Genomic DNA, 21,294 nt, shown 5'->3' with positions numbered 1-21,294 from the left:
CACAAGTCCCTCTCTGTTTACAAATAACAAATCTAGGAGGGCACCTTTGCTAGTCAACTCCCTTAGTACCTGTACCAAGAAGTTATCTTCAAAGTGCTTTAGAAATTCCCTGGACCTGTTTGTGTCCACTGTATGATATTCCCTGTTGATGACTGGGAACTTAAAATCACCCATAAGGACAAGGGCAGTTGATCTAGAGATATCCCTTAATTCCCTGTAGAATAGAGTTTATCAGTTGTGGAAGAAGGGACAGGCAACTCAAGAAGAGTACAGGGATCTTATTAGGTCGTGCAGAGAGGAAATAAGAAAGGCAAAAGCCCAGCTAGAAGGCAATCTGGCCACTGTCATGAGAGACAATACAAAATGTTTTTACAAGTATATTAATGACAAAAAGAGAGCCAAGGAGAATCTCCATCCTTTATTGGATGCAGGGGGGAACGTTGCCTCCAAGGACGAGGATAAGGCTGAGGTACTTAACGCCTTCTTTGCCTCAGTCTTTAATAGTCAGAGCAGTTATCCTCAGCGTATTCAGCCCCCTGAGCTGGAAGACAGGGACGGGGAGCAGGATAAACCCCCCATAATGCAAGAGGAAGCAGTTAACGACCTGCTACGCCACCTGGACGCTCACAAGTCTATGGGGCCTGATGGGATCCACCCGAGGGTACTGAGGGAGCTGGCGGAGGAGCTTGCCGAGCCGCTCTCCATCATTTACCAGCAGTCCTGGTTAACTGGGGAGGTCCCGGATGACTGGAGGCTTGCCAATGTGACACCCATCTACAAGAAGGGCCGGAAGGAGGATCCGAGGAACTACAGGCCGGTCAGCCTGACCTCGGTGCCGGGGAAGATTATGGAGCGGTTCGTCTTGAGGGCGCTCACAAGGCATGTGCGGGACAACCAGGGGATCAGGCCCAGCCAGCACGGGTTCATGGAAGGCAGGTCCTGCTTGACCAACCTGATCTCCTTCTATGACCAGGTGACCCACCTAGTGGATGAGGGAAAGGCTGTGGATGTGGTCTACCTGGACTTCAGTAAAGCCTTTGACACTGTCTCCCACGGCATTCTCCTAGAGAAGCTGGCGGCTCATGGCCTAGACAGGCGCACTCTTCGCTGGGTAAAAAACTGGCTGGACGGCCGAGCCCAGAGAGTTGTGGTCAACGGACTTAAATCCAGTTGGCGGCCGGTCACGAGCGGTGTTCCCCAGGGCTCAGTACTGGGGCCGGTCCTGTTCAATATCTTTATCAATGATCTGGACGAGGGGATCGAGTGCTACCTCAGTAAGTTTGCAGATGACACCAAGTTGGGCGGGAGCGTTGATCTGCTCAAGGGTAGGAAGGCTCTGCAGAGGGACCTGGACAGGCTGGATCGATGGGCCGAGGCCAACTGTATGAGGTTCAACAGGGCCAAGTGCCGGGTCCTGCACTTGGGCCACAACAACCCCATGCAACGCTACAGGCTTGGGGAAGAGTGGCTGGAAAGCTGCCCAGAGGAAAAGGACCTGGGGGTGCTGGTTGAGAGCTGGCTGAACATGAGCCAGCAGTGTGCCCAGGTGGCCAAGAGGGCCAACGGCATCCTGGCCTGTATCAGAAATAGTGTGGCCAGCAGGAGCAGGGAAGTGATCGTGCCCCTGTACTGGGCACACTGGTAAGGCACACCTCGAATACTGAGTTCAGTTTTGGGCCCCTCACCACAAGAAGGACATTGAGTTGCTGGAGTGTGTCCAGAGAAGGGCAACGAAGCTGGTGAAGGGTCAGGAGCACAAGTCTTATGAGGAGCGGCTGAGGGAACTGGGACTGTTTAGTGTGGAGAAGAGGAGGCTGAGGGGAGACCTTATTGTGCTCTACAACTACCTGAAAGGAGGTTGTAGTGAGGTGGGTGTTGGTCTCTTCTCCCAAGTAACTAGCGATAGGACAAGAGGAAATGGCCTCAAGTTGCACCAAGGGAGGTTTAGATTGGACATTAGGAAAAATTTCTTTACTGAAAGAGTGGTCAAGCATTGGAACAGGCTGCTCAGGGAAGTGGTGGAGTCACCATCCCTGGAAGTATTTAAAAGACATGTAGATGTGGCGCTTAGGGACATGGTTTAGTGGGCATGGTGGTGTTGGGTTGATGGTTGGACTCGATGATCTTAGAGGTCTTTTCCAACCTTAATGATTCTATGATTCTAATAATTCATTTGTGTCATTGTCCTAGCTGGGTTTTGCTTCCATTCCATTAACTATCATCCCATATCTGGATTGTACTAAATATCACTTTAGGAAATAAAAGACTGTAAAATCTCCATGTTCTTTAAATAGTAAGGGAACGAAACCATCATTTTACTACTCTTTCTGCGGTTTTCTTAGTGCTCCCTTGGTTCTTACATGCTGTTCCTTAATGTGTGTTTTGCATCCATACCTAATTACTATCCAAAAAACCATGAAATGGCTCTGAGATCATCACCCAAATCAATATACTTCCAAGAAATGTTTTTGTTTTCCTACAGTAATGCGTAAGGATATTGTCAAGCACATGATTTAGATTCACAAATTCCAGTCAATTCCAGTTGTTGCTAATAATTGTTTTTTCCAACCATCTTTCATTTGTGTGTATTAAAGTGTTTTTCCTCTCACTGGACTGCAAATTTCTGGGTAGTGAATTTAAGATTACAAACAATAGGCTTGCTCTCCCTACTTACTTCTTGCAAGTCGTTTACAAGTGTAGACACCTACACAACTACAAATCACAAACTAAGATACACTGCTACAGAACAACTGAAGGTTTACAGATAACTTTATAGATGCAAAGAAAAAAAAGGTTTCAAAAGAGACAAGAATCCTTATTTCAGATAAACATATGCTCCTACCTCCCAGAACTGATGTTTAGCATAGTAGTCCCCCTGTGCAATCCATTCTTCTGGAGTTGAAGTTTTAGCAAACATGCTGTCGTCTAAGTCTAGAAGGTCGGGGTAATCATTTTATGTTAGAATGGATAAAGAACAGAAACCATTTATCATGTACCAAAACTAAGCATTAACATCTCATGATGTTCCAAACTCTTTATGATTTGTGCTCACATCAGTAATGGTAACTATGAGTTAAATACATCTTATCCCTCTCGATCAGCACTGAAAATCAACAAGTTGGGTTTGGTTTTGAAAGACCTTTAAAAATCATGCTTGGTTTTTGGACAAAACTTTGAGTAAATCCACTGTCTTTACAGAAACCAAATTCTTTCATTTGATAAATCTTTTTTAGCTGGGATAGTTTTCCGTGAACAGCCTTCATTACTGTGCAGGAACAATTATACTAATGAATTAGCAATGAAGTTATGTATTGACATAACAACTGATCTTTAGAGTCAAAAGAAGTAAGACCCACTGAAATCAGTGGAAATTTGCAAGGGCGGTTATCAATGCATACTGTTAGAGGGACCAAGGAATTTAACCTTCTTTATTACACAGCCTAAAAGCAAGAAAGCATGAGTAGGCTGTCCTGTCTGACAGTCTTTTAAGAAAGTTTTAGGATAACTTTACCTGTCTTTTCATCTGCTTTGACAACCTGAACAAATTCTTTTTCAATGAAATACTTAAAAGCTGGAGCGCGTTTATCACTGTCTTCATCAAAGATCCAAAGATTGACCCTGGCTCTTGTAATGGCAGTATACAGTTGCTTCAGTTCTCCATTCAGCATCTGAAGCAGAACCAAAAAAAAAAAAAAAAAGCAATACACCAAAATAAAAGAAATGAAATGCCAGATGAGCTAAATTGTTAGAAAGAAACATACTTTGCAGTTATAAGAAAACAGCGAATATATACAGAATGAATAACAAATAACAAAGTATCTTTAAGAAAGCAAGTCTAAATATTAAATATGTGATTTTCCATTTACATAAGCCATTGTCCAGCTAATTTGCATGCAACTACTGCTACAGCAAATCTAGCAGCTGCAGGTGTGACAGTCCATTTTCCTTTTAAACACTAGCACATGTAATTTCTGATTTTTTACCATACAACCCTGAAAATATCTGACTCACTAGATTCTAAGAAGTTTCCTTAATTTTAAGGTAGTGACACCTATCTGAAACCAGACTAAAGTAATAATAAATATTGACAAGCTGATTTGCTATTTGCTTTAACCATCGCTGTTCTGTAAATATACTTAAAAGTCTATTACTCATAGTTTTTATTCTCTTACCAAATTACATTTGCAAAAAACCTCTTATCTTTCAAAATCAAGATTGTATTATACAAATGTGAACAACCACCAAAAAGATAAAGCAACCTTCATAAACACGGAACTACAGGATGAAAGTATTTCTTGAAGAGAGTTCCCCACTTCTAAGATTTAAGAATCTAGTTTATCCTTCCTATTCCCAATGTTACAAAAAACTCACCTTGTACATCTCTATATTAAAAGGAGTTCTTTTCTGCATACCAGTAGCATCCTCTAAAGGCATTTCGATTAGCAATTTGCTTCCTACTTGCACATCCGACTCAGGAGTGTAAGAAGAAATGATCTTCCATTCTTTACTAGCCTAAAATATCAAGAAAATGAGGTTACTTGTATGCAGCAATCACCACTGCCCACATATGCAAATAAGGTCATATGTTGTGACCGACCAGCACACCTCCACAACTGAAGAAGGCTCACAGGAGATGGGTGGGGAAAAAAAAATTATCTCAGGAAAGAATGTAAAGAATGACCACTAATTTTCATCGAGAAAGCTGAACTTCATCTCAATACAAGTGGTTTTGGAGGATAACCTTTGTTTGAGATACACAATCGTACCAGGCAGTCATCAGGTTGAATAAACAACTTTCCTTGAAATAGCTAGTAAAGAGTAATGTCCTCCTGAGCCAGCCAGACCAACATGGGGGAAGTGAATACACGGCTCTGCCCAGAGTGTGTAAAAACTGAGCAACAAACAAAACAAACCTGGAAGAGTGCAACTGGCTTGAGCTGGCTTCAAGCTACTTATTATTTCTATCCCCAGGGGACTGGGGATGCCCAGCATCATGATGGTGGAGTACATAGGGACTGCTAATGGGAATCATGTTTGTATTGTGATTTTGCTGTATATTGCCATTGTTATATTGTGCTTGTCTTGTGATTTCAGGATACTGCTGTATTATTCATCTAAATCCAGACCACATGTAACGCGTAATGTAAATAAGTAAATTTGATATTAAACATTAAAACCTCCTTGGGTGGACTATAAATTTTCAGCTAAATCTGGAGATACACCATCGTGGTTTAACCCCCGTTGGCAACTAAGTACCACACAGCCGCCCGCTCACTCTCACCTGTCCCCCGAGAGGGATGGGGGAGAGAATCTGAAAAAAAAAGTAAAACCCATGGGTTGAGATAAAGACAGTTTAATAGGACAGCAAAGGAAGAGAAAATAGCGATAATGATAAAAGAATATACAAAATAAGTGATGCACAATGCAATTGCTCATCACCTGCTGACCGATGCCCAGCCCGTCGCCGAATAGTGATCGCTGTCCCCCCAGCCAACTCCCCCCAGTTTATATACTGAGCATGACATCATAAGGTACGGAATACCCCTTTGGTCAGTTTGGGTCCGCTGTCCTGGCTATGCTCCCTCCCAGCTTCTTGTGCACTTGGCAAAGCATGGGAAGCTGAAAAGTCCTTGACTAGAGTAACCACTACCTAGCAACAACTGAAACGTCAGCGTGTTATCAACATTATTCTCATACTAAATTCAAAACACAGCACTATACCAGCTACTAGGAAGAAAATTAATTCCATCCCAGCCAAAACCAGGACGCACTGCTACAATGGATAACCCATCTATGGGGAAAAGGAGCAAATCAGGTTACCCTCGCAATGGACAAGGCTAGGGCCGAGGATTCTCCTCACCTCGAGGTTTGTAGGAGGCAGGCAGACTCACTGTGGGGGTGTGCTGTCTGCTGGGGCAGGCAGCTCCCTGCCAGCCCAGGGCAGGGCGAAAGGTAAATGGTGGTGGGAAAACGCTCATGAGCTGCAAACCGTCATGCTAAAATCTGCTATCTAAGACATGTTGGGTAGATCCGAGCCTGTAGGTCAGGACGGGCAGCTGCCAGGCTCAGTGAGTTATAGGCCAGCTGGCCGACAACCCACCGAACCTCGTCCCTGTAGCACCAAGCAGACTTGGAGCAAACAGGATCCATACAAGCAGAGGCAAGTGGATGCTGTCCTTTGGATGGTGCGCTGAAGAGGCAGCTTTCTGAACAGGGCCCAGATCATTCGCCTTGGCAGGAAAAGGCAGTGGATTAAGAAGAGGGCCATTTGGCACATCATCTTTGGCACGCCAGTCATCACCCCGTATGCAAACCGTGACAGGGGGGAAGGGGGAGGGAGAGGGTGGGCGTGGCCATGGATAAAACAAAAGGGTTGAAGCCACGGAGATGGACCCACTGGTATCCCATACAGGCATATATTCTCACCCTAACTCTGCACAGGCAAGAGGACTGGTCATTCATGTGATGAATGTTTTAAGCTCACTGTACAACACCAGTAATCGCTAGTGCCGGTCTGAGCCAGGGACTGAAATGTCACTGGCCGACGCACCCCCCTTGGAAGAAGGCTCAGAGATGAGCAAAAAAAATAGTCATGTGGAGTATCTAAAAAAGAGTGGTCAGAGAATATTGGACTCTGACATATGTACATGTGAGAAATTTCTATAAATGTGCACAAACATACTTAAACATATGTTAAGTGTGGCGGCAGATCAGTGACGTGCACTCTCATGCCGTGTAACAAATACCAAAATGCCAGATCCTGATCACACTCTTCTGCCGGTTCCTGATCCCACACAAAACTAACAATCCAGAAAATCATAAGTGTATTTTAAGTTGTTATGTTTTCCCCTTTTTGGTATTCAATGGAAACCTGATTACATAGTGCCAAGTTTCTGACACAAACTGAAAAGGCTGAATAATAATAAGGCTGAAATAGCACACTCTTTTATTTTTTTATACATACACACACACCCATATAGTGCAGAGCTTTAAGCAACCTGATACAGGTTAACTGTCGTCTTAATGGGAAAAAATGAAGGAAAGTTTCCTTGCAAAATGTATTTTGAAGTTAAGATTGCAATAAATCCCCAGTCAAAACACTCCTAAGCCTGTCATGGGTTACAAAATGATAACCAGCTAATGGTATCAATTTGGTCAACAGCTTGCTGAGTTTTGGGGATTTGGGGTTTTTCCCTTTTTGAGTCTTCATTCAAACCTGCTTCATGAAACAAGATTCATTTCAAACCTTATTTTCAAGGCTAATAAAAAGCAAACCCAACAAATTATAAACAGTACACAGCCATATTTGCTGCATTTACAACAGTTCAGAAATTCAGCTTTTCAAAACTAGAAAACCTCAGGGTGAGCTGCTTTCTTGCCTGCTTGTTTAACTGCTCAAATCAACTCAATTACTCATGATTCGCAGGAAAATGGAAGAATTATATGGAAACAGTTCTCCAGGCCTGACATACATTAGTCTAGCTGACTTAAAATGCTCAACACACTCCACTCCAGATTCTGCTATTACTTCATTGTTTTTCTGAGCACAAGTCACATCACCAAAAATATACCAACTTTGAGAAATCTATCATGACAGCCACTGTAATACTGTCCCCAAATCTCAGTAAGCAAGATTCAATGTCATTCATCTCAAGCTCCTTCTTTCCACCCTCACCACACAAGGTCTACTAGCCTCTATGAAGAGTCACCAGTAAGCTGCCCTGTTTTCCTTTATACATCTGTGGTTTTCATCTGCTGAAAGCCACATCTGAGACACGGTTTTGAGGGCTAGAGGCAGAGGGCACCTGCAACAGAGATGTTCACACTGAATGTTTCATTGCAGAGCAACTCAGTCGTGGGCATTCTCGAGTCTCTGCAGGCATGTTCAGTAAGGATGCTGCCTACTGCCTGGCTGGGGTGGAGGGGGGGGGGCTTGGTGATGCTCCAGCAACAACAGCGAGGCTTCTGCAGTTGACAGCTCTTTGCTAGGAGCCTCAAGAACGTCACCCCTGCCAGGTCTGGAGTTCCAGGAAACCCTGGAGGGGCAGGGTCTGAGCTCCCTGGAGAACCACTAATGGGGAAAAGGAAGTACATAAAAAACACAAAACAAAACACCTCCAGGAAAAAAGCCTTGTTAACCGAGGCCGATCTACGGGCGATGGTCTCCGTTATAGAGACCATCCTGTTTCCTGACAACTCCTGAGCTAGACCAGAACGTGTTTTCTGGAGCTAAGCTGTGGATGGCTACAGAACACACCCCTTCCACTCCCCCCAAACACATACACACACTATTTGATTCTAAACATAATTGTTTTACTAAGCTTTTAATTAAAAAAGAAAAAAAAAAAAATCATTGTTTCATTTGTCTGGGGCTGACACATGATTTCAAGTCTATGAGCTAGCACACCAAAAAAAATGCACTGTGAACAGAGTGGTGATGCAAAGCAGGGGGTCTAAGGTGCTTTTTTTGGAACCCAGCACCCCGCTATAAGATAAAGGATATGTGAGGGTGACGGAGTGTCCTGCCACTAACTGCTTTGACCTGAACAGGGAGCAGCTGGTAGGGATAGGCTGTAAGCTAGCGCAGTAGTCTTGGCATGTAGCGGAAGTGTGTGTGTGTGTGTGTGCACGCTGTTGTGTGAACCCCAAGGCTCTCCCTTAAATTGCAACAGCCAGTCTGAAGGAAAATGCAGCACTAAGGGAAGAGGCGTTAATTCATAAACTGATGAGCTCTGTTTTGTACTGTGATGACACCAACCATCTTCAGAGAAAACAGTGACTCCTTCCCCAGCTGGAAAGCCAATTAGACCACTTGTAAAATCAAGACATTAACAAAAAATGCAGAAAATGGGTAAGAATTAAATACCTCTGAGTCTGTGAAAAAGTTGTAAAGGAGTACATCATCAAATTCCAACCCCTTTGCTTCATAAACTGTCAGTACAAGTGCTAAACTGAGTTCCTCGGGTATCTTCTCCTTTGCAGTTTCATTTGCCACTAATACCACCTGTCATAAAATACATTAGTGAAAACAATGTATTAGGAAGCAAAAAAAGGTTACAGCCTCATAGAGAGAGCACATAAATATCACGATAATGCAAGAGCTTTCTCAAAACCAGACAGCATTTAACACAGACATTCCAGCACACTCTGCAAAAAAGGTCACAAAGCTGCCACTAGAAGACTGACAAATGCATGGTATGAGAAGACAGTCATAGACCTGGTGTAAGAAAATCTGGAGTTAGAAAGGAACGGGACAGGAAACACCTGATGCAAAAAAGAACAGAAAGAGCCAGACGTGTGTTAAGAAGAAACAGAAACAAACACAATAAAAGTTTCTAAGTTTAAAAAGCATAATTTATCAGTGAGATACAAGGGCTTAAAAAAGGAAGTTGTGGGCAGTCCATATAAAATGACGATTTAGCAACAGAGCTGGAAGAATCTGCAAAAAGCCGTATACCTAAGAAAAGCAAACCTGATGTGCTCCAAATTCAATGGGTTGTGTTTTCCTTTTGTTGCCCCTCAGCAGAATTGCTAGGTCACTGATACTGCAGGACTCCAAGACCGTAGGTTTTGGTCCATCAAAGAGACCGCAGTCCTTAGGAAGCCGATCAAAAGATTCCGGGAAATAATGCTGAAGCAAATCAACCACTCCAGATGCTAAACGGAGAATACCTGTAATAAGCAGAATACAGATTTTAAACTTCAGTCTGACTGTCTCATACACTCTTGCAAACATACTTTTAAAAGATTTTGTTAGAATTTTTAAATCAAGAAATATAATGACAAAAACACTAGCCAGAGAAGAGAGAAGCTGTAAGGTTCACAATGTTTCTGCCATTTTGAGTGGACCTCATTCTTGGGCCTGTAAAGATCAGAAAGCATGCTACAAAGGCTTAGCAGCGTCCTCACAAAATGAAGGTCATAAATGAGAAACAAACAAGAAAAGGAGAAGTAGTACACCAATGCTGCAAAGTCTGGCGATTTGGGGATGGGACAACAGAAATGGGTATGATTATTTGTTAAGTTTTCCTTCAAACAAATACAGTCAAAACATGCAGTAAGCATGCGTGTTCAAAAAATGACAATTTAAAAAACATTAATTCTTGGTTTTCCAGTTGGGATGTCAAAAATGCAGAATTCACATGTCAAAAAAAGCTGACCATCTGATCTCTTAAAAAACAGGCCGCTTAAAAGATGCTTTGAATTGGCCAGTAGAAAACTTCAATCATTAGTGACATCTGAAGAGCACAGGCTCGGATCATAAATAAATCTGTTACTCTACCTGAATGGGATCTGTAGTTCTGGTATAACTGATATATCCTTTTTGGTTTTCTAACACGCTGCTTCTTGTTCATGGAGTTCTTGCTTGCGTAATGAAACAGTGACCTCAGATCACTAAACCGAAAAGCAACTCCTTTCATTATGCTCTGGGCAGTGTCACCAGTTAGAAACATGGCATTAGGGTCATTGATGCATTTCATTAACAGTGCTAGCTCAGCTTGGGTGAAATCCTGTATCTCATCACCATAAAATTCATGGATGGACCACGGTAGCTCCCTGAGCTTTGAAAGTCTTTGAGATAAATTATACAGCAAATCTTCTTCATCAAAGTAACCTCTCTGCGATCGTATCTGCTGATAAAGACAAAAAAGGTGATAGATTTCACCTCTGTCTTCTGTGAAGTTCGGTGATCTCTTTCGGCCTAGCTTTTTGTACTGCTCCTCAGTAAGTTTACCCCCAGAGCAACTCAGTGCCTCAAAAGAGCCTTTCAGAAATGATTTTATTTCTTTCCAAACCAGTGCTGGATTGTACAAGCTTTTACCTTTTATCATTTTTGGCCATATTTCATTTGCAAATACATTGTAAGTCACAAAAGTCCGTGGATCACTTTCCCTAGAATATGCATCTGCAGCTCCTTCATCATCACCATGTTCTGCTTCAATATTACCTTCTTCATCCTCATCTTGCCAGTTTGGTACCACCAAGTCTTCCTGAGGACTCCAACCAACAATGGTTCTTTTAAGGCTTCCATCTTCGTTTCTTGGAAAAAATGGGTCAGGCATGGATGCATCCAGTAACAGCAACAACTGCTTGGAGGTGACAAACAGTGGAAAATTTTCATCTTTAATGTCTTGTAGCTTGTGAACATTTGGCTCCAGAGGCTTGAAGTGACCGGTTACCTTGGAAGACTTGCTAAGTTCAATGAAATTCTTCTGCACTTCTTGGCACAAGACAGGATTTTTTGTCACGAAGATCTGGTGCAGGTGCTCCAGCCTGTTCGATGCTTCTGCACTACGCATTTGGTCTTCTTCATGGTCGTCACATGAATTTATTTCCGCACCAGCTGTGCCTGCAGGAACCTTTTCATCCTCGCTGTCCTGGTCTTGCTCGTCGCTCACCTGCTCATCACTTGAATCATCACTGTCCTGTTTTAGTTCACTCTCTTCCTTCTCTAAACTAGCTTTTTCAGCCTCACTGCACTGTCTTTGCTGCCATGTTTGCCTCTCCAGCAGAGGACCATTTGCCAAGGTGGATTTTTCCCAGTATGAATAGAATTTCTTCCAAAGCCTATACAAGCAGCAAGTCGTCTTCCCTGTCCCACTTCGCCCAATTAAAATGATTGGTTCCATGGGCTTTGGATTGAGATCAATTACTGCATACTCCAACTCCCCAACTCGGAAAGGGTATTCAACAGAAGAATGTACATCATTTATAATATTAAGCGCCATGTTAGTACTGAAGCTGTGGAATTTCATTATATTGTATTCCAATTCTGCTGCACTGGCTGGAGGGAAATACTCAGGTATGGTATGTTCTTTTGATTTTTCCGCCTCTGGGTCTTCAACATAACAACGTGGAATGCGCTTCTGTGTTGTCACACTGTGGTTCTGATGTCCTTTGTTTATGCCCTTGAGCTTCTTCCTCAAGATGCAGGATAAACCACGATTGTAGGAAATACATATATTATCTAAGACACGGTTCAGCTTGCAGTGGTCCAGAACAATGGCCCAAATTCTGATTATTTCAGTGTAAACTCTACCTGACTTTTCTGGAAGACTTTTTGTCTGTTCTGTCTCCATAATCTTTTCCGCACTCTCACTGCAACGAGGAGAAAAGTCGATCGCAAGTTCCCACAGCATTCTTGCACCTTTGCCCAACTTGGCTTCGTAGAGCTGGATATCAGCTTTCAAGTGTTTCAGCGGCTTCTGAAGGCCCCTAGTCCATTCCCCATTGCCAAGCTGCTTAATTGTCATTATAGTTTTAGTTTTCAGATAATGAGGCACAGCTTTGCTGCCCAATGTCTTCAGCATTTCAGGAGTGCACTCTATTTCCCAGGTCATGTTATCAAACTCCTGCACATATGCCTCAATATCCAGAATCTTCCCCTTCTCTTCGTCTGGTTCTTCCTTCTCTCCGTTAGACAGAGCCATACTAAATTCCCCTGCTCCCTTCTTTTCCTCCCAATTGTCCCCTTTTCCATCAGGATAAGCTAGGCTTCCACAAGGTTGCAAGGACTCACTTTTTCCCTCTTCCAAATTAGTTTGAGCTGAAGATGGCTTTTGTACCAGAGGATGATCCTTTCTTAGGGTATCACCCAATTTCAATTGCTGAATTAAAGCTGTGATTGCCTGCACTAGACTTTCCTGCAGTGTTAAAGGGCTATTTATTCTTTCTGTTTCCTGCTTCGCCAACTGATCTTTTTTTGTCTTTACAGAACACGGGGTTTTTAAATCATTATGTGCTGTGTTGCCAGATGGTGCCTTTAATGAGGACCCAGATGAAGAACGTCCTGTGCTCTTTGGCTGTGAAATCTCAGAGGCTGGAACAGGCTTAGATGTTTTAACCAACTGCCCTGCTATATCCTGCCGGTACTTCTTTTTCTCCAGTGCAGCATTATTCCAGGCAAGTAGCAGTGGGTCATTTTTTTTAATTCTATGCTTCACATCTCTTCCTAATTTGTTTTTTATATTAAAGTTAACATCAAATTTTGCCAATGAATCCATTATTCTCTTAGCCTGTTTTGAAAATCCTCTCTGAAAAATAACATGCATCACTGTATTTCCATTCTTGTCTTGTATGTTTGGATTAAGATATGGAAAGTCAGAAGGTCTTGAAGCAAAGAGATCAAGTAGATAGTTCAGGATGTTTAAACCAGTGCCATCTGAAAGCAAGAGAACATACAAAAAAAAAAATCACTTGCTTTACAAGGCTGCTTTGTAGGCCAACAATTTTTAATACTTTTTTTCTGCAGCTATTAAATGAAAATCAATTTGCTTTCAAAAGAAAAAAAAAAAATCTACATTTCATGTTTGTAAAACATGCTTATTTGAAATGGCTCAAAACTGAGCTTTTCTAATATCCAGGGAAAACAAAGCAACGGCAGCAAAGCTTTAAAAATCCCTAGAGCTGCAACTGTTCCTGGAGAATCAGTCAATTTAATTCCTTTTTTAACCTCCAGGTGCAGACAGATTAATTCATCTTCCAATGTCAGTCCTGACTGCTACCCAAGGTAAGCTGGTGACTCAGGTCATCTGGACAAGCAGCAGCTCTGGGTACTGTTCTGGGGTCATTTGGTTCATTTTAATATGCCACCCAGAAGTAATCTGCTGCAGATAACTTTGGTTTACTAAAATAACCTGTGGCAAATCCCAATTATTTCCTGATATCTGAGGTCCCTAGAGCAATTTCCTACAAAATAAGATTAGTCCAATATCTCTCTGGGGAAGAAAAAAAGAGATATTCTACAGCTTTCTGGATTTAATCCAGATAATATGTGATTTAAACCAGATAATATATGTGAAACATTTCTTTCCTAACTGTAAAATAGTGACACACCAGTATCATTATAAAGAAATTCCACCTCAAAAACTTTAGACAGTGAAAAATACTTAAGAGAAGATATTGTCATTGAACTTCTTAATCTTTTGATTTAAAATTTACAACTGGCAGTATCTATGCTTTTTATCTCTCTAAAACTATTAAATGAAATGTGTGTGCTTTAAAAATGAATAAATTCAGTATTTTTAATTATTTTAATCCTTCAATTTAAAAATGCATTTTTTCTTAATTTAAAATCAAACCTGACTTTGGGGCTTAATTTGATAGTTTATCTGAATTTCTTACATTTTTATGTAGGCCCTACACTTCTCACTCACTCCTCCTCTGAACAAAACTTTGCTTGATTGATGACTGAACAAAAACTGGGAAACAGATTTCAGATGTCACTGTAGGATTTCTTTCAAAGTCTGCTGCCATTGCTCTGCCTTTACTTTTGTTTCTTCCTAGATCCTTCCTGTTTACTTCATTCCCACCTAGTACACGTTTTACAGGGTTTCAAAGAGGAGCCTTCCTTTCTAAATCAGCTTGATTAAACAAGAATATGTACAGTAACTGACAGAGACATTACAGCTGCTTGATTCCCCTGGTCACCTGAGCTGCCATTAACTCTCCTCGTAGTCCCAGCCACTGCAACCAGAAAGCAGAACACATCAGCGTAACAAAGACTGGTGCGTATCCTCCGGCCTGCAAACTTTGGGGGCTGAGACACAGTCAAAAATCCTGATCTGCTGCCTCTGCTGTCACATCAGTAAACAGCAGCAGAAGGGGCAGTGGGCCGGACAAGTAAGAAATAGGGATGTTTTCAACAGTTGCTGTGAAAACGAATGGTGCACATTTGCGAGAGCACTTTGTGTCCCCTAGGCCTGGGCACACAAAAGCCTTACCTCTATTATTTAAACAGATGGAAACTGCAGCATGCAAAGGAGTATCTCCTTGTGCAATGGAGACATTCTGAGGATCTGCACCTTTGGTCAGCAGCAAATATACCAGTTCGAAATAATTCTTTTTGAGGCATATTTGCAGTGGTATTTCAGAGTTGGTTCCAATTCCATCTGGCAGAGCTGTGTGAAAAATGTGAAAATATCAGGGGTTAAATCTGATACGCCAGATCTGCAAACTACAGAAAGTTCTAAACCGATGAAGGTACGTGCTGATTGCTGAGCAGGTGACATTATTTTTTTGGTCAGCTTTTTACGTGTATGTGTTAAAGAGCTATTGACTAAGAAAATCTTCAGAATCTCCTCTGATTTCCCATTGTTGTGATAGGAAGACAGAAAGGCCAGAACGTATCTTCTTCAAGTCAGTCAGTCACTGACCGAAACAAGAAGCCTCCTTGCACCTCTGGCACTCACAAGGCTGCAGCAGGACTGTGTGTCCATAATTTATAGCTAACATCAAGTTATAAGATGAAATTAAAAATGCTAGAGTAATCCTAGGATATAAACCTCATTCAAAACAAGAAAAAGTATGATGTCCACACTAGCTAAAAAAAAAAAGGGGGCATCTGGTAATGCCTTTGAAATCACTGAAGTAGCCGATTACTTGTAACATAACAACAGACTGAACCCAAAGACTGTGGCTTACAATTTCTGTCAGGATAATATTGTGGCTGCAGACAGAGAAATTAAAACCCGAAGAAACTACAAGCAAAGGAGCAACAATCTTTGGCCTTTTACCTTTTACCAACCCTGACAGGCAAATTTCATTTGAAAAACATCTTCCATCCCATGTAGCCTTACTAGCTTCCCCATGTCGCACGCAGCGGATGCAGCCAATGGACTGCACTCCAATGAGCTGCTGCGCTTACAGAGCGCCACAAAAAACATGCATTGGTATTCTGAAACTACGCTGCTCCAAACATGCCAAATAAAATATAGGATCTATTATAACACATTAATATTGCACAGTTTTTCACCTCCTCGTTCAATCAAGCATCTTATGAGGTGCACTTGCTTATCCGATCTGTCACACCGTTGGATAACGTTGCCAATGTCAACATCTGAAAGATTGCAGTTTTTGAAGAGTCCTCCACCTGACGTGTTTTCCCCACTGGCCTTCCCTGTTAGCAGCAGCAAAACTTTATGCCACATTTGCTTCTCCAGCAACTGTTTTATGAAGCTGTTAGCACAGGCATGGGAGATGTTGCAAACCACCCCTTCAGGGATTTCTGCAAGACAGTCAAGACAACATAACTAACTCAAACCACATAATAAAATCAATCTCATTGTAAACTAATTTCAGAATAACGAACTCATTAAATTCAAAGTACAGAACAGCAAAATGCAACACTTGCATCTTTTTGTCCTGGTGCTGACAGCCAGGTAAGTTTGAACATTTTGACTCATCATACTGAAATTTTGCACATATTCTGATGGTGCTATGTGCAAAACACAACAGTAAAAATAAGTAAAAGCACATTGTTGCAGTAATATCAGTTGCAGAAACAGGGAAGGGAAGGAAGGGTAAGAGAACAAAAACCGTATGTTAGCATCAAACACATTTTTCACAGCAATTAAGTTTTGTGAAGGGGAAAAATGGGAACTTGCTGTACCTTTCACAGAAGACAGCAGTTTCAGAAATTGCTTAACTGCATCTTCTTTCAATACATTTTTATGATGTGCTTCATTTTCAAACTTGTAGAACTGGACGAACTGTTCAAGAACATCCAGGAGAGAATCTGTATCAGCTATGGCTCTGCTTTCATTCCCCCCTGCAAAACATTACAGAAATTGAAAATCCAGTTCCTTGCTGGCATGTTTTCAGGGCAGGACTGTAATACGTTACATCTCAGGGCTCTGAGAAATGTCTAGTGGCAGGTTAAAATCAGATGGATGAAACTCTTACTGCCAAAGCCAGCCCTGTGTATCAATATCAACGGATATTTGATACACTCATCAAACACACTCTTTAGCATAATACACTAAGCTGAAAATTGTAATAGTTCACAAGTTGATCCGCATGCAGGCAGGACACTGCTGGCTCGCAGTGATATCATTGTTCAGAATTTTTAGAGTAGAGGACTAAAACCAGTAATGTTTTCAGCATAGTTTTAATCACGTTTCCTGAGCTTGTCTGATTCCTCAGCGGCATTTAAGAAATACAGCCATAAAATAATTTGTCCTCTTAAAAGAAAAAACAAAAAACGACCCAGCACACCAAAATCATACCTACAAGTTTAAGAGATACTTAGATAATGGGCAATGGCAGATTTTAAATTATGTCCTAATAAATGCCCTTAAATGAAAACTGAAAGACTTGGCCTGACTTTCCTAAAAGTTTTGAGGTATTCAAGTACATCAAAGACCAAACAAAACAGTAGCTTTATCCCTTAGGACAAAGAGACAGACAAGGTTGGTCATCTTTTTAGCAACCAGGATTAACCTCAGACTGTTACGTGTAAAGCAGTGGCTTATTCTCCAGCCTCTCATTTTGCACTAAGCCTAGAAAACTCTTGGGGGCTGTGCATTGGCAAAAAAAAAAAAAAAATTGACCACAAAAGACAGACTAAGCTACCTGGAACACCAACCAAAACAATTAACACCACAGGGGGATTGGTGTTAACCTCCTAACTGAGAACCACTGGGCTAAGACCTTCTCCAGAGCAGGGCAGGAGATCTCTACAGTAAAGAAAGAGGAACTGCGGGAATCTGCTTGCCAGTAGCCAAAAGATGGAAGTGCAATGAAACCCGCTGCTTTCCAGCAAACTTATATGCAAAACACACATAAAACCGGGGCTGTAGCTTAACAACTTTGCTTTTTGCAAAGTTTGATTTGCCTGTGCAGTCTTTTGCTCCATCTGTGCTTTGAGACCTGCACGACATGAGCAAGTTCTGGTTTGGAAAGTTTATGCTTTGGGCTAATACAGTAATAATGCTAATACAGGTGTTACCTTAAAGTTCTGGTTGGTTAGTGCCAAGGAAAACAACCAGATCAGGCACCAAACCATCTCAGAAAGACTGTACTGAAGAAATGCTTTCAAGATGAACAATGTCCACGCTTGGGACTTATTTTTAAACAGCAGTCTAAACCATGGCTTGAAAAGATCAGCTGCAGAATCTACCTGCTGAGTTTCTGAACCTCAGGGTCCTGCAGGAACATCTTGCCTCACCGGCCAATCCGTCAGTTCTCATGTGGATACTCACAAGAGCTTCTCCAAATGGCCTCTTACGACTGGATCCTCTGCTGGAAATGCCCTGAAGGTGGACAGCTCCCCACCTCCCGCCCCAACTAGCACCTCTCCGACCATACTGCAGTACATGCAGATCAGGCTTGCTCCATTTGTTAGGGCAGACAAGAAACTATATGAGGGTTAGTTGGTCTCGATACTGTCACACCGGCGTGGTATTGTACAATTTGTATGTTTTCTCATTCTCATTTATTGGCGTGGAAGAGGAAATTTCCATTATTTGGGCAATCACACTTGATACATTAGTTTCCAGAATGGAAAATTATAAAAAAAATAGACAAGTCACAATCCTTTTCAGAACTGACAGGCTATTATAAAAAAGCAGACTTGAAACCAGTTTATCAGCCCAGTTCATGAAATTTCGTATTAGCACTGGGACAATTAAGATTTGTGTCTTCCTGTATGACAACAGGTCCTTTGCAAACTGCCTAGAAATATCATTAATAATTTTTAAAACGTTCTTTGAATTTTCCCCATACTCCAAGAGTGTAACTCAATTTTAGCTCCCCTGCTTTGGTTATGAGAGGCTCTTGTAGTTTTAGTCTGATAGTCTGCTCTGCTACTCTTTTCTCTTAACATGTGCAGAGGTTAAAATTTTCCAATTAATAGAGGAGTTTTAGCTGCATATCACGGACATAGATCAAAAATGGCTAAAACTTTGTGAATAAAGAGCTCTTACTAAAATGTTATTTTGTTTTTAAAAATGTCAACAGCTTTTCACTCACATTTTCAGCATTTCAGAACTTCCCTTTTTTTGTCAATATTTTTCGTTATTAAAAGCATTTTAAATATGCCACCAATACTTCAAGAAAATGTTTCATTTTCCAAAAACTAAAGTGAAGGTAAAAGGTTAAAACTGAAAAAAGCATCAAAAGAAGCAGTTTCTATGGCTGGGGGGGGGGCTCATGTTAAGAGTGGGAAAAAAAAAAAAGCAGTGGCTTAGAGTAACTTAGAGCAATTTGTAGTTACTAATTGCATGATGTACTAAGAACATCAGTTGGACAGCAGTCACCTTCAGGCATGGACAAAACGTTCATCATTGACTGACAGGAGATCAGGGTGACAACTCATAGGAAAAGTTACATAAAAAACACCTACTAGTACCAATTACAAATAAAACAATTTTCTGTCTAAAGGACATAATTTTAAAACAGGAAAAGCACACAGTCCATGTAGTACCTGTCTGTTTCTCAGAGGAAGCATGTTTCTCAATGTGATTGCTGACTGCTTTTACAGCATCGAAGTTTTTGTTCTTTTTCAAGATATCTACGACATATCTTGACCGTGCATCTGGAACAGTGGGATCAACCCCAAAATTCAGGAGCATAATCACATCTTCTGTTTGGCCTAAAACATTACATGAATAAACATTAAAGGAAGAATAATTCTCATTGTTCCTGGGTTTTGTTCTGTTTTCCTTCGTATTTTTAATTTCCTGGCACAATTTGTAGCATAATTTTAATTTAAAGAAAAAAAAAAATCTAAATTTTTCCAGTGTCATAATAATGAGGTATTGCTAGGTAATTTTCCCCAAAAGAAACCCCTTCAAAAAAACCCCACAACTCTATCTTCATTATTATTAATTGGGAAATGGGAGCACAGAAATACAAAGTGACTGGGTGCCTCATGACCATCTCACCAGCCAGAGGCAGTATGTGGAATTCACTTCCTCCCTTATGCCCCAACCCCGTTCCCCAGGCCCTACGCAAACTGCTCTGTACATAAAAAAAAACGAAACAAGGGATTTTGCTACTGTTTGGAAGGTGACTCAATAAACCAGAATATTTCACATATTCAGGCATGAATATACACAGCTAGGCACTGAGTTTCTTTCCTATGCAACATAAAACACACTATTTTCTTGGTAATAGGCCTTATAACAAAGATGTCTAGTTTGACTAACGGTAGGTACCATCACTTACTACTATCCTCTATGGCATTTTACAACAAGTATTACAGATCACGCATAAACACAACAAATATAATGGTGAATTAAAGCCTTGACAGAGTATCTAATATTCTGGAAGATGACGTGCTCCCTTCTTAGTATGACACACTGCACTACCAGGGGAAACTTTACAGCCCTGCAAGCAGCTACTTGTACCCCTCTTGCCTCAAAGAGGCACATTTGCTATAAGCCATACTCTCAGAACAACTGGGAGAGTGCAGGGGCACCACACCACCAAGTCACGCAGGAGAAGACTGAACGATGGTGAGCAAACAAGCGTTAGACCACCACACTTCCCCCAGGCACACCACCACAGCACACAGCCTCTGTTACTGCATGTGCCAAAGGCAAAACCTAGATGAGGAAAAAAATGATGCAGGCTTACACAAACATCTTGCCTTCTTTGTCTAAGCCTTACCATTCAAGCTATTTTAGGGATCATTTTTCGTTAACAGATGGGTGCAAGGGTTTATTTTTTTATATATAATTATAGATATTTATAAATATGCTCTCTATATAATACATACTATATAAATATAAATAAATAAATTTTATTAAAGAAATATATAAAAATATACTTTATAGGTAATATATACTTTATAGATAATATATACTACATAAATATAAATAAACTTAAATAAATAAATACCTATAAAATAGATACTCTTTCTATAATATATATACTATATAATTATAAATAAATAAACTTTAATAAATAAATAAATAAATATATATATACACAGTCTCTTCTGGAGATGTGAGAGTCATTTAGCAACAGATGGAACTGCTGCAAAAGATGTGGTACACCTTTCCAGAAAATGAAATTACTTAGATATAGGTTGTGCTCATTTCATTTATACTATTAACGAGAACCACCAGAACGTCATCACATTTAATGAACTAAAAGTCTGCTGTTATCTTGGCATTGATGCTTATTTCCTATTGCCACTTAGTGGGCAGAGTAAGAAATACAAGAAAAAAAGCCAGGCTAAATTAACATAAAAGAATTCCCACAGAAAACGTGAAGGAAAGCATTTCATTTTCCTCCTCTGTCAAGGTACACTGCTACTTAGGTTTTGAATCTTTGCCTATTTAAAAGAACAGGATAGGTCTCCAGGTGGTCTAATATGATTTTAAGGGCACACCAAACTTTAAAAGGTAACGTCTACGATTCTAAAAACTGCAGCATACTTGTGGGAAAATCATAACCAGTCAAACCAAAGAGCAAAGAAAATGGTCACAAATCAGGTATACAATTTTAAAAGGGAATTGTTGAAATGTTTAAATATTAGTTACCATTACAAAGTCTATATTCAGATAA

The 21,294-nt window shown here is 40.9% G+C and overlaps 1 protein-coding gene across 2 annotated transcripts in view; it reads right to left on the bottom strand.

Moving 5' to 3' along the window:
- TRANK1 (tetratricopeptide repeat and ankyrin repeat containing 1) overlaps positions 1-21,294 on the bottom strand; it is a 62,916-nt gene that overhangs the window by 15,408 nt on the left and 26,214 nt on the right. For both annotated transcript variants that reach the window (XM_075143112.1, XM_075143113.1), the window contains exons 9-18: positions 19,205-19,372; positions 16,391-16,549; positions 15,755-16,006; positions 14,724-14,900; positions 10,283-13,162; positions 9,473-9,672; positions 8,867-9,004; positions 4,372-4,512; positions 3,512-3,668; positions 2,843-2,931 (exon numbers count right to left, since the gene is read on the bottom strand). In XM_075143112.1, the coding sequence (XP_074999213.1) occupies positions 2,843-2,931; positions 3,512-3,668; positions 4,372-4,512; positions 8,867-9,004; positions 9,473-9,672; positions 10,283-13,162; positions 14,724-14,900; positions 15,755-16,006; positions 16,391-16,549; positions 19,205-19,372 (4,361 nt within the window). The remainder of the gene's footprint in view (positions 1-2,842; positions 2,932-3,511; positions 3,669-4,371; positions 4,513-8,866; positions 9,005-9,472; positions 9,673-10,282; positions 13,163-14,723; positions 14,901-15,754; positions 16,007-16,390; positions 16,550-19,204; positions 19,373-21,294) is intronic.

The sequence above is a fragment of the Calonectris borealis genome, chromosome 2 (assembly GCF_964195595.1).
Source record: "Calonectris borealis chromosome 2, bCalBor7.hap1.2, whole genome shotgun sequence".
Classification (NCBI taxonomy): Eukaryota; Metazoa; Chordata; class Aves; order Procellariiformes; family Procellariidae; genus Calonectris; species Calonectris borealis.
The sequence above is the reverse complement of the archived record's forward strand: the minus strand, read 5'-3'. Positions and strand labels throughout refer to the sequence as shown.